Source organism: Theropithecus gelada, chromosome 2 (genome assembly GCF_003255815.1).
Source record: "Theropithecus gelada isolate Dixy chromosome 2, Tgel_1.0, whole genome shotgun sequence".
Classification (NCBI taxonomy): domain Eukaryota; kingdom Metazoa; phylum Chordata; class Mammalia; order Primates; family Cercopithecidae; genus Theropithecus; species Theropithecus gelada.
In genome coordinates, this window is record NC_037669.1 from 39093683 (window position 1) to 39107536 (window position 13854).

General features: G+C 43.6%; 1 protein-coding gene across 2 annotated transcripts in view; it reads left to right on the top strand.

Annotated features, from left to right (window-relative positions):
• The window catches only part of UPK1B (uroplakin 1B), a 31354-nt gene extending 23913 nt beyond the window's left edge, over nucleotides 1-7441 (top strand). For both annotated transcript variants that reach the window (XM_025376363.1, XM_025376362.1), the window contains 2 exons: nucleotides 794-877; nucleotides 6210-7441. In XM_025376363.1, the coding sequence (XP_025232148.1) occupies nucleotides 794-877; nucleotides 6210-6260 (135 nt within the window). In that variant the 3' untranslated portion in view covers nucleotides 6261-7441. The remainder of the gene's footprint in view (nucleotides 1-793; nucleotides 878-6209) is intronic.
• The last annotated feature ends 6413 nt before the right edge of the window (nucleotides 7442-13854 follow it).

Sequence of the window (13854 nt, forward strand, 5' to 3'; positions counted from 1 at the left end):
GTGAGAGGCAGGGCCGCATGGTCCATGGAACCAGCCCTGCTTATAGGATTTCCTAGGCATTTCCTTTGGTTCCCAGAGCTTTGGTAGAGGCTGCTCAGATGGCAGCTCTAGCCTTACACGTGTATATCACTCCAGAACTTAGCACAGTGACTAGGATAGAGTGTGCCATGTATAAATACTTACTGGATTGTGACATGCATGAATGAATGATTTAGTGAATAAAAAAATTATTCTTTTGCATGCTCACTGTGACCCTTCAAGGTCTCATCAGAATTCAGTAATGTTGAAATATAACATCAAATGAGAATTTAGGGAGCATAATGCACGGGTTCCTTTAGTGATTATTAAAAATGGCAACAGGAGACCTCTGGTTTTCACGGACCGAAGCATTTTTATTTAAAAACAAACAAATCAAAAAGTAATTGCCTCCAAATAAATCACCAATAAAACCTTTGAGGAGGGAAAAATTCTAATTGAATTAAGATTTTTGAATTTATTGTCCACATATTCAGTATAGAAAGAGTGTTACGCTAAAATAGCAGTACTTTGTAGTGAGATTAAGTGATAAAGACACAAATAAATGTGATGTAGAATCACTGTTCAACAGCATTGTTTGTGTTCCCTCAGTAAAGCACTGTTAGTAGCTGGCTGTCCCCAGAGACGTGGAAATAGCCTGGGCATGTGAAATCAGACTCTTAGGCAATATTGATTCCAAGAGGAACCTGCTTTCCATCAATCTCTTCTCTGCTTTCTGGTTCTTCTCACACTAATGCGGAATTGCCCACTCCTTCAGGGCTGCTATGAACTGATCTCTGGACCAATGAACCGACATGCCTGGGGGGTTGCCTGGTTTGGATTTGCCATTCTCTGCTGGACTGTGAGTATTTCCCAGCACATATTTTATCTCTGAGAGGATGATGATAGGGAGAGACCTTGAGAGTGCCACTGGTTACCTCAACCACACTAGAAAGTCTAGAAACAAAACCTCAGGCCTGAAGGCTAGCCGGGAAACTTCTGGCACCGGAGGAAGGACAGTGGGTTCCCTTGAGAGGCAAGGAGTTAACTTCCCCTACCAGGGAAAGGCTGTGCCCTGCCCACCAGCTCCTTCTTCCGGCTGACTGATGTGCAGGTGCCTTTAGAGGGCTGGAGAGCCTCTTTCCCGTGCCAGAGTTCTTGGTGAACTGCTCCTCCCAGTCTCCAGATCTCATTGATTCATTCATTTCATCCACATATCAAAGACTGTCACCTATCTAGATGGCCCCTGCCTGACACTAATAAGCCCAGATCCTTCCAAAGAGCTGCCTCTGGCAGATTCATCCTTTCCTACTGCCCACTTTATCTGACGCGTATGCAGCAAGAGGTTGGAGCAGTGGTTCTCAGCCCCGGCTACACATTAAAACCCTGTGGGGAAACGTTTTTAAAAAATTGCTTGGATCCCAACCTCTGAGACTTTGATTTAGTTGACCTGGGGGTTGAGCCAAGGCATTTTTTATTTCCCTCAGATGATCTGCTGTCAGGATTGAGAACCATTGCCTCAGAGAAGCAGTCACAGACTTTTGATTTCAGAACTCACTTACACTCTCAAAAATTATTGAGGACTCCAAAAGGCTTTTCTCTATGTGGCCTCTATCTATTGGCATTTACCCCATTGGAAATTAACACAGAAAATTTTAAATATTTATTTTAAAATAATAAGCCCATTAAAAATTATTACAACATATTTTTGTGGAAAATAACTATTTTATAATAGTGACTTTTTTGTAAATCTCTTCAATGACTAGCTAAATAGAAGACAGCTGGATTCTCATATTTGCGCCTTCATTCAGTCGGTTGTAATATGTTGCCTCGGTTGAATGATTTGAAGAAAATACATTCTAATTGAAAAAAAATAGTGTTTTAATAATATTCACAATTACCTGAACTTGTGAAGTGCAATCTGAAGATAATTGTGAATGTGAAGAAAATTGTGAATATTCTTCAATACTACACAAAACTCCACAAGTAGTAGTTTCATTTCATTTCTTTTCTTTTTTTGAGTCAGAGTCTCACTCTGTCACCCATGATGTAGTTCAGTGGCACAATCACAGCTCACTGCAGCCTCCAACTCCTGGACTCAAGTAATCGTCCTGCCTTGGCCTCCCCAGTAACTGGGACTACAGGTGCACACCATTGTGCCTAGGGCTTGCTTTGTTGCCTAGGTTGGTCTTGAACTCCTGGCCTCAAGCAATCCTCCCACCCTGGCCTCCCAAAGCACTGGGATTATGGCCATGAGCACTGCACCCAGCCCACAAGTAGTAGCTTCTTAAAGATCAGTTGCAATTTGGAATCTGAAATTCTGTTAATGAACTTTTCATACCCTGTTATGTTAAAAATACATTACATTGGTTTGTCTTGCACTTTGCATATATCTTTCAGCCATTTATAACTCTATAACATCATAGATTGCTTATTTGGAAAAAATATTAGTTCATTGTGTTATGTAGATCTTCCAAATCTTAACTGATTTATTTATGCAATATCCAAAAAATCACATGTGGCATTGATATTGCCACATCAGAAAATACCTTAAGCAATGGGATGCTATCAAGTTCATGGTGACAGCTACAAGTTTTTCAAGGTTCTGATTTTTGCTTGAAAGCTCAAATTTATCATTAGCAATGAATATTGTCAGTTGTTTTCCTTGAAGTGACAGACTCACTTTGTAAATTTTCAAGAAAATATCTGCCACCTGTCCAAGTCTGAACAACCATAGCTTGTCTGTTCCTCATTTTTTCAAGTAAAAGTGGTGTTTCCTTTAAAAAAAAAAAAAATTCAGTACACAACACAATCATGCAAGTGCTTTCAAGACAACCATATTACACTATGCAACAGACTCCTTTATCAATGAATACTTCCTTTATTGTCATGCAGAATATTTTAAAAGATGTGTACTCAAAGACCAAAATGTAATAAAATTAGTAGTTCTTACTGCTTCATTGAGGACAATCTCAAGTGAAACTGGCTTTTTAAATGTTTTTATTTTTTGGCTGGGCGCAGTGGCTCACACCTGTAATCCCAGCACTTTGGGAGGCCGAGGCGGGTGGATCACGAGGTCAGGAGATCGAGACCATCCTGGCTAACATGGTGAAACCCCATTTCTACTAAAAATACAAAAAAATTAGCCAGGCATGGTGGCAGGCACCTGTAGTCCCAGCTACTCAGGAGGCTGAAGCAGGAGAATGTCGTGAACCTGGGAGGGGGAGCTTGCAGTGAACCGAGATCGAGCCACTGCACTCCAGCCTGGGTGACAGAGCAAGACTCCATATCAAAAAAAAAAAAAAAAGTTTGTTTTTTTTTTTACTGCAAATGCATAGCAGTGAAGACACAATGACCACTAACACAGTTTAGTGACTCTGCCTTGATTCTTGCTGATACTCCAGCAGTTTTACTTTCCACTGCTTTTACACCATCAGTGCAAATAGGAAAACAGTGAAAAGGCAAATAAGTTCTCATTATTATTCAGATAGTCTTACATAATGGACTCCTGAACCATCCTTCAGGTGTTTACTATGTGTATTCGTCCATTTTCATAGTCCTATGAAGAAATACCCCAAACCATGTACTTTATAAAGAAAAAGAAGTTTAACGGACTCACAGTTCCACATGGCTGGGGAGGCCTCACAATCATGGCAGAAGGCGAAGGAGGAGCAAAGGCATGTCTTACATGACAGCAGGCAACAGAGCGTGTGCAGGGGAACTGCCCTTTATAAAACCATCAGATCTCACGACACTTATTCACTGTCAGGATAACAGCATGGAAAAAACCCACTCCCATGATTCAATTATCTCCCATCAGATCCCTCCCATGGCACACGGGGATTATAGGAGCTACAATTCAAGATGAGATTTGATTGGGGACATAGCTGAACCATAACACTATGCTTTAACAAATGCTGGCCTTTGGGAGGCCGAGGCAGGTGGATCACGAGGTCAAGAGATCAAGACCATCCTGGCCAACATGGTGAAACCCATCTCTACTAAAAATATAAAAGTTAGCTGGGCGTGGTGGCATGCACCTGTAGTCCTAGCTACTCGGGAGGCTGAGGCAGGAGAATCACTTGAACCCAGGACACGGAGGTTGCAGTGAGCCGAGATCATGCCACTGCACTCCGGCCTGGTGACAGAGCAAGACTCTATCTCAAAAAAAAAAAAAAAGGAGAAAGAGAGAAATAAATGCTGGATTAGGGGGTGATAAACTGAGTGAGGCAGGAAGGAGAGGGAAATCAACTCCTTCAAGGGGTCTTTCATGATCCCTGAACCCAACCTGTTAGGAGCTCTCACAACATCCTGTGCACACCTCTATGATGGAACATGTCCATGATGACATATTTGACTGCAAAAAGCTGAGAACCAGCTGTTCTTTGTAACCCCAGTGCCAAGCACGGCATGTAATAAGAGCTCAATCATTTGTTGAATGAATGAAAGATAACAGTGAAGTTTCTATTTGTGCCATATTAGCAGGAACTGTGGGATAATGTTTAAAGGCTTTGAGTATCTCAGAACTCCAAACCAGTTGTAACCCTTGATTTTCTACAAGTATCAAATAAACTCTGTATCTAGTTAATTCCCTCTTGAAATTCAAAAGAGAGAAGGGAAGGGAATTAAATGATTAAATGTATTGAGAGCTGCTATAAACAAGGCGCCATGTCAAATATTTTTAATATTAAATCCTCACAACAGTAGCTAAGCAGGTAGCCAGTCTCCCATGTTATGAGGAACAGAGAAATTCAGTGGGGCTCTCAAGAATTGTGCTTAATGAGAGCTTTGAAGCATGCCCATTTCACTGTTGCTTGCAAGGGGCTTTTTCTTAGTGATTAACTAGCTAAACTCTGAAGCTGACTGCTTGGATTTGAATCCCAGCTCCACTATCTACTAGTTCTATGACCTTGGGTAAGTTACTTCTCTGTGCCTCTATTTCTCCATAGGGTTTTGGAAGCATTAACTTCAGTTACATGGGTAACACTTAGAACAGTGCTTGATGCATAATAAGGTATTCTAATAAACATTAGATCCTATTATTTAATTATCTCATTCACTGCTCTAGCTCTGGGGTAGGCCTCGCCACCTATCCGCATTATGTCAGTTGCCCCATTATGTCAGTCATTTTATAAATTTTATAAAATATAAAATTTATTTTATAAATGTAGAAACTGGAGCTCAGGAAATTTAAGTGACTTGACTAAAGTTACCCAGGAGTAAGTGCCAGATCTAAAACAGAGCCCAAATAAACTAAAATAAAACTCAGCCCTTGCCTAAGTCAGGTATCTTCAGTTCTGTGGCATTCTTCAGAGGAAGCCATTCCAGGTCACAAGCATTTTAGGAAAAAAGAGAAGTTCCCTGGGAGAAGTTTAATACTAGAAGCAAGGAATGCTTACCCCAAAATGGTACATACTAGAAACAGGAAAGCATTGGAGGATAAGTGGCCTTGATGGCAAAAAGAGTTTAGCACAGACGAAAAGGGCAACCCCAGTAGAGAAGAGTCTAGGATGAGAACTGGGATCAGAATGTGGCGAACAGAGAAGCTGCCTCTGAGTGGCAGGTAATAAGTGATGCTTTGGAGCAGGATGGATTTGGTGTCACATCTGGCCCAGTGATGTTGCTTATAATGAGATTACTCTTAAAAATCTGTTGTCTAACAAAGACATGGAACCAACCCAAATGCCCATCAGCAATAGACTGGATAAAGAAAATGCAGTCCATACACACTAGAATACTATGCAGCCATAAAACGGAATGAGATCATGTCCTTTGCAGGGACATGGATGAAGCTGGAAGTCACCATCCTCAGCAAACTAACACAGGAACAGAAAATCAAACACCGCATGTTCTCACTCATAAGCGGGAGGTGAACAATAAGAACATATGGGCACAGGGAGGGGAACACCACACACCAGGGCCTGTTGAGGGGTGATGGGTGAGGAGAAGGGACCTTAGAGGATGGGTCAATAGGTGCAGCAAACCACCATGGCACACGTATACCTGTGTAACAAACCTGCACGTTCTGCACATGTATCCCGTTTTTTTTTTTTTTTTTTAAGAATAAAGAAAAACAAACAAAAATATCTGTTGTCACCTAAGCCTGAATGAACCTAACATCATTTTTTTCCAAGAATGAGGGGTTTCTAAAACAATCCCTTATTTATTTTTCCTTGTTTTTTTTTCTATTCCAGTTTTGGGTTCTCCTGGGTACCATGTTCTACTGGAGCAGAATTGAATATTAAGCATAAAGGATTGCCACCATACCTCCTTCCCCAAGTGACTCTGGATTTGGTGCTGGAACCAGCTCTCTCCTAATATTCCCAGTTTGTGCCCCACACTAACATGTGTGTCTTACATTGCCAAGTCAGATGGTACGGACTTCCTTTAGGATCTCAGGCTCCTGCAGTTCCCATGACTCCTACTTTTCATCCTAGTCTAGGATTCTGCAACATTTATGTAGACTGTTGAAAAGAGAATTTGAAAAATGCATAATAACTACTTCCATCCCTGCTTATTTTTAATCTGGGAAAATAAATACATTCGAAAGAACCTGTGTTATCACAGTAACCCAGAGCTGTATTTGGCTAGCAATCTGCCTGTATCTCTTACCGTTATCTAAAAGAAGCTTCTAAGGCTTCTATTGATCTCAGTATTGTCAGGGGAACAGAGAAGCCAGGAAAAGATTACTGAAATATACCTTTTGCATTTCTTTCTAGAGTAGCTCCCATGTATGGAGACAGGTGATTCTCTTCAGGCCACCTTCAGATCCTTTTATTCTCCAGAATAATTCTTAACAGTGGTTCAAATTTTCTTTCATACCTTGCAGAGTGGTATGTGTTTAGTAGCCTCAATTCTCCGTTAATTAAAAGTGTGGGCTGGGCACGGTGGCTCCTGCCTGTAATCCCAGCACTTTGGGAGGCCAAAGCGGGCAGATCACTTCATGTCAGGAGTTCAACACCAGCCTGGCCAACATGGTGAAACTCTATCTCTACAAAAATACAAAAATTAGCCAGGCATGATGGCAGGTGCCTGTAATTCTAGCTACTTGGGATGCAGATGCAGGAGAATCACTTGAACCCGGGAGAGAGAGGTTGCAGTGAGCTGAGATCACACCACTGCACTCCAGCCTGGATGAAAGAGCCAGACTCTGTCTCCAAATAAACAAAAGAAAGTGTGGGGACTTCTGTGGACAGACAAGGCGCCTGTTATATATTTACTCAGTCTTTGCCCTGAATGGTCTCAGCTTGAGACCATTTCAAACTGAAGAGAAGCAAGCCAGCCAATAGAATGGGATGATTTACAGGGATTTCTGTTTACTGTCAAAATATTTCTCATCTGAACTGTTTGCATTTGTGGTCCTGAAGGAAATTCTTATAACTCAACATTTGTCTAGTCTTATAAATAAAGAGAGCTTTAAAATCTGTTCACTTTCATTTTTACCAATGTCATATACGAGTCTAACAAAACAGTTTTCCAACAGAAAAGCCTAAAGCCTGGGAATTAAAGTGGAGGAGGTAGAAACTGCAGACACAGGGTGTGGCTTCCTGCTGGATGCTGGCAAACCCTGCCATAAAGTTGAACGGTGGGAACTTCTACGCTCACTTTTACTTTTCGCTCCTGCTACACTTATCCCAGAAGCAGTGATGAAACTAAGGCTCTGCAAATCCTTTTCCTCTTGCAATTGGAAGCAGTGGAAACCTCGCCAATGCTAACTGCAGAACTGTGCGTTCTTCATGAAGAAAACATACCTGTCACTTTGGCGTCCTGCTCCCAGCTGACTCAGACGCAGGCAGCACCCCCATCCCATGTCCCCACCAGGTACCTGTGAGTGAGGCTGAGCGGTGGGGCAGCGGAGGGACAAGGAGGATTGGACGGGACTTGCCTCGGTTGTAAAGCTGGTGCAGGAGCCCAATCCCTGATTCCCAGAAGAGGGAACCAAAGGTCCATGTCCTGACAGCACAGCCAGCTCTCCTCTCCTTGACCCCCTTGTCTCTCCTGAATGAAAATCATGGGATATCGAGATAAATGACACCTGTGCTTGGCTGAGAAGGTTCTCTCTGTGGTCCTTGAGAAGACGGGAGGAGAGGGAAGAAGGTTCCTCTGGGCAAAGCTTTGAAACAGCTGTGCTCTCATCTCCCTCCCCACTCTCTCTCCTGTGTGTTCTGGTGCCTTTTGCCTCTACCACTCACTGGGCTTTCCAGTGCCCTCATCTCCCCACTGCCTAAGCAATTCCTGCCCCAAACCCACTCCCGCCTTCCCTTGCAGGGCTTCATGCTCCAAGATTCTCTCTACATGCAAAATTCCCGTCTTATGATTGGATCTCGGCTAGGTCAGGGGAAGGCCTTTTTGGAAACCAATTCATACTAAGGAGTGGGTGACAACTCATCTCCACTCTCTCAATCTCTATGACATTTTCTTGATAACTGAGGTTGATCTCTAGTTGGTGGAATCCAGCACAGCAGTGGCAGCGTGAAAGAGCCATTGTGGGATAAGATGGCCCACCTGCTGCTCCTTCAATCGTATCCCCTGACTTCCTTACCAAGCAATAACTATAAGAGAAAGGGCCTTCAGTGAGCCCCTGCCCCCTGCCCCCTCTCCAGGTAGCTTCCTTCCTGGAGCCTCAGCCTCCTCCTTAATAGAAGGTGCAAAGTCTGCTGTAAATGGAGGTAGGCTCTGCTCCTTCCAAAACCAAATGAGGTCCTAAACACAGGCACCCACTATGTCCTGGGGCTCCAACACTTGAGGAGGACACACTTTTCAGCTAAGACAGAAACGAGGTCTGAGGATCACCCTGCAGAGTCCGGCCATTCAGGACTCCTGCGCTTCCCTCTAAGGGCTCTCCTGTTTTGACCTCAGGACAGTTTCTGTTCCGCCCAATTCCTGCTCCCACCTCCCTCCACCTTCCCTGGAGGCCCAGCCTTGCCCCTCTTCCTTCTGGCTCCAGGGACTGGAAGTGGCCCCAAGCCAATGCTCAGGCAGGCCCAGGCTCAGCCCCAGCCCCAGCCCCAGCCCCAGCCCCAGCAAAGCAGGGAGGCAAAGGGGAGCCAGGCGGCTTGGCTCTAGGGACCTGGCAGCTTGCTGAGCATGAGACAGGCCCAGACACAACTCTCTTGTGAAGTTTCCTTCTTCAACAGTTGACCTGCTTATCAGGTGGGCAAAGAATGATTACTACCTAACACCAAAAATGTGTCAGGATAATTTGCGCAAGTTTTACTTGATTGCAACACCAGGCGGGTCATCATGCTCTCTTGGCTGGCCATTTCCCTCCCTAGATTGCTCCACAGGCTCCTGGCAGGCAAACAGTTTGTCATTTAATGTTTGAAAGCCCACTGCTCCTACTTGTCAGCCTTGTAGCTTTTCTTTGTCTACATCAGCTGGAATAAACAGGAACTGCTTCTATTTTAAGCAGAAGATCAGATATTTTCTGGCTACCCATAAAGAAAAGGAATACTAGTCATGTGAACTTGAAAATCTAATCTCCTCTCAATCTCACACCCCCACCCCAACCAATCTGACTGACAACCTGTGTTGTGGTTGAGGAATTAGAAACTAAGCTGGTTTCGCCTTTCTATTGATGGAACAATTTCCTTTCTCCTTCTGGGTCTAGTATTTCCTGTAATGCCCCTTCTAGTTCCTTCTCAGCTTGTATACGTGAGACCGAATCAAAGAAGAACCCCAAAGGAGGGTAGCTGTAGACTATTGTGTTTGCTATTGTATTATAAGGCTCAAGTGGCCAGATCCCGTGAAGGGATCCAGGAACATTGCAGAGAAAGGCAGCCTTGCCGAGAAACACAGATCCCATACCCTTCTCCAACCAACCCTTCCCCCAGCACACCCTCCCACTCCACATTGTTAAGACACAAATAGCCAAATCCTGGAATTTGGAGAAATGGTACTGTCATGCCCTACTTTCTAGAGGTTTCTACCCTGAGTTCCTCTTGAGAAAAAGAACAGAGCAACAGAAGCTGGTGAGGCACTCACAATTAGGCTCAACTATTCTCCTGTTAGACATAAACAATCTCACAGAATACCAGCCTCATAGGGTCACTCTGAGACCATGATAAAATGAGGCAAGCCAAGGCCACTGCATAATTTTGTCTACGCACAAAAACAAGGTCACTGTGCCACCCACAAAAAACCAAACACCTGCTTTCTTGGCTAAAATTAGTGACTGCTATGTCTTCCCAATTACAGCTTCATTCTCTTGCTAGTCTCCCTCCCAACAAATAAAACTTACTGAAATATACAACCACATACTTGCCCCTGCTTTCTGATAATATCCAACAGAGCAAACCCTTTCTTGGACCCTCCCCAAATGACCCAACCAAAGCCCAAATGCTGTAATAGTTCTAACTTCCTTCTACTGAGTTGCTTCATGGATCCCCCATGGTGTGTTCTCACTCACTGCAATGACTGCAACTAGTCACAATCCCAATTTTTTTCCAAACAGAGCTCTTGAATTTATTCCTCCAACTGAAATTTTGTACCTTTGATCAACTCTAACCCAATTAATTTATCTGCAATGTGTTCCTGGGGGGTTTTGGCTGAAAGGCATTGACACTCTCCAAGTTTCCTCAAGGAAACAAGGTTTATTTATTCCTCCCTAGTGTAGGTATATTTATTTATCCATCACCATGAAGTGGTTAAGAACATGAACTTTGGAGTCAAAGTACTTGGCTCCAAATCCCAGCTCTCTGACAAGTCACTTAGCTTCTTGGAGCGTGCTTCAGAAAAACTGGTCTCTCCTCCCACAGGACTGGGAGGATTCAGTAAGATACGTAAAGTGTGCAACAGCCTATAAGAGATGCCAATCAGGAAGTTATATCAGGGAAACTGAGACAGAGCAAGCACTTAGTTTATTATTATGTCCCACCCTTCACCAACCTCTGCTCTAAGCCCCCACATCTCTCTCTCATTCTCTCTTTCTCTCTCTCTCTCCCACACACACACACACACTCCACACATGGGCACACAAGGTTTGATAATTTTATTTAAATCTTAAAAATTATCAATGGAACTATGGAGCCTTTACTGTACAGGTATACTTCCTAAGGGTGGAGCCTCTAAACCACTCCCTTGTGTATATTTTTAGAATGGTCATGCCCTCTCAGCAGGTATAAGATGGTTACGCATATACAAAAAAATCAACGATGGTAGAAATAGCGTAAAATATGGAAGGCACTAAGGATAGAGGGTTTTTTTTTAAGTTATAGAATGTGATTGGTGAAAAGGAACTTATGAAATGTACCTGAATATGCTTCATCTTGCAGAACATGTTAATGGTTTTTGGTAGGGACTGCATATATGAATAGGATTGGGGAAAGTGAATTTCAAATCTGGGAGAAAATGTCTTTTATCTCACTCAAGTCCATTCACAGAGCATTTTGGGGCTCCCAGGAAATCTATCCATTGGGGCTTGAGTAGAACTGACAGGGGTAAGGGCAGAAAAACTAGGGAGGGAGTTGGGGACAAAGTTCTCAGAGCAGCTGAGAACAGGAATGCACTTTTCACGGTCCAGACCATACTAACTCTCTGCAGGAATTCCGACAAGGACATACATTCACGAAAATTACTGCAAAGTATAAGAGAAGCCAAGAAGAAGGCAATATGGTGTAATGGTCTTGAAAGTCAGACAGCCTGAGTTTGGCTCTGACTCTGCCATTTGCTGCCTGTGCGACTCCTGGCAAGTCACTCTCCTGGCTGGCACCTCTACTTACTCATCTGCCCTCTTACCTCAAGAGTCAGAAGCATCGGCCAGGCACAGTGGCTCACGCCTGTAGTCCCAGCATTTTGGGAGGCCGAGGCAGGCAGATCACCTGAGGTCAGGAGTTCGAGACCAGCCCGGTCAACATGGTGAAACTCTGTCTCTACTAAAAATACAAAAATTAGCAGGGCATGGTGAGGCATGCCTGTAATCCCAGCCACTTGAGAGACTGAGGCAGGAGAATCACTTGAACCCGGCAGGTGGAGGCTACAGTGAGCCGAGATTGTGCCACTGCACTCCAGCCTCGGTGACAGAGTGAGACTGTCTCAAAAAAAAAAAAAGTCAGCAGCATCAATAAAGTGTGTCATAAAGATATCACAAACTGTAAAGCACTATAGAAATGAATGCCAGTATAGGTGAGGAAAAAAAAATCAATAAAAACTTCAAAGAACACACTCTTTGTGTTAGGTAGTTGTGATATCCAAATAGCCTGCCCCCATATAATCCTTAGAAATTATAGTAGGCACAGCTATCTCTACAATATTTAAAACGGTAGGCCTCTTTGTGGCAACTATGAAAAAATGCATAGGGCGGGAACTGGAGGAAGCCAGTTCCTTTGAAGCCTAACCCCCGCCCAGCGGGGAGGCAAGAGCATGGAGAGAGGCAGCAGTGAATGGGCAGGTAGCTTCATGCCCCATGTCACCAGTCTTTGACGCTCCAGTGCAGGGAAAGTGCCACAGTGGCAGTGTCAAGGTCTTAAAAATCTATCTTCCATCTCAAGAAGTTTCATAACAAGTCATTTAAGGGACTTCTAGATTATCTTGGTTGAAAGAACTACCTGAAGAAAAGTAAAAGGCATCGTTCAGTGTTTCCAACATTAAAAAATTGCAGATGTCAAAAAAACACAGAGAGTTTCTGCATGGTACTAGCTATGTTCCATTTCCATTGAGTAAGAAATTGAGTTCTCAAATACAGATCTTCAAATTCCTTGCACACACCATTCTCTTCCATTGCCCTTCCCAACCATGATGAGGGAGGGACCTACAACCTCTCAATTACCATCTGTTAATATGGTCATAGTCAAGCAAATTGGGACAGAGCTCTAGAGAAAGGTTCTAGAGAAGACAAGGGACAGTGAGGGGGAGATTCACTCAATACACTACAGCCCCATTAGCAACTCTCCCAAGAATGAAGCTCCTTTACAAAGTTTGAGCAAAAAACATGAAAACCCTAAGTATTTCTCTGCTAGGTAAAGAAAAACCATGGCTGGGCACTGTGGCTCACACCTGTAATCCCAGCACTTTGGGCACCCTAGCCAGGCGGATTGATTTTGAGCTCTAGAGTTCAAGACAAGTCTGGGCAACACGGTGAGACCCCAACTCTACTAAAAACACAAAAAAATAGCTGGGAGTGGTGGTGAGCACCTATGGTCCCAGCTATTCGGCAGGCTGAGGTGGAAGGATTATCACTTGGGCCTGGGGAGCGGAGGCTGCAGGAAGCTGAGACTGCACCTCCACACTCCAACCTGGGTGACAGAGCAAGACCCTGTCGCCAAAAAAAAAAAAAAAAAAAAAAAGGAAAAGAAAAAAAGAACACTTTTGCTCTTTTGCTCCCCGTGCTGAGTTAAAAGCTAAACTAAAACCAAGCCAGCCCTAGGTACACCTGTCATGTCTATAAAGTGTATTGCCCTTTCAAATTCTCCTTCCCCATTTGGGTGGTGATAACTCTTGTTTTTTCTTAGCACCAAACCTTCCTACTCCCTCTCCCTGCTTGGGAAGGATTAGATATTATTTAAACTTCCTGGCTGGCACTCATTCATGTTAAAGTTTAACTGTTGAGGTGTCACACAATCATCATGGATTGAGAACCCCCAGGGCTTGCGTGATAAGCATAATGCATTCGTGGAGGTGCCCAGGGAGTGAGACACAGATGGGCCTATCCTAAGACTGGAGCTGGTTCCACAAGGAGGTCACACATGAGACGAACAAGAGAGAGGGACAGAAGGATGGGAGACAGAGGGAGTGGAGGGCTTTGTTTCATTTGTTCTGTTTTTAACCTCTTTAGAATTATGGATACTGAAATGAATATATCTGTAGGCCTCAAAGATAAAAAAACACGAAGGAACACTGAAA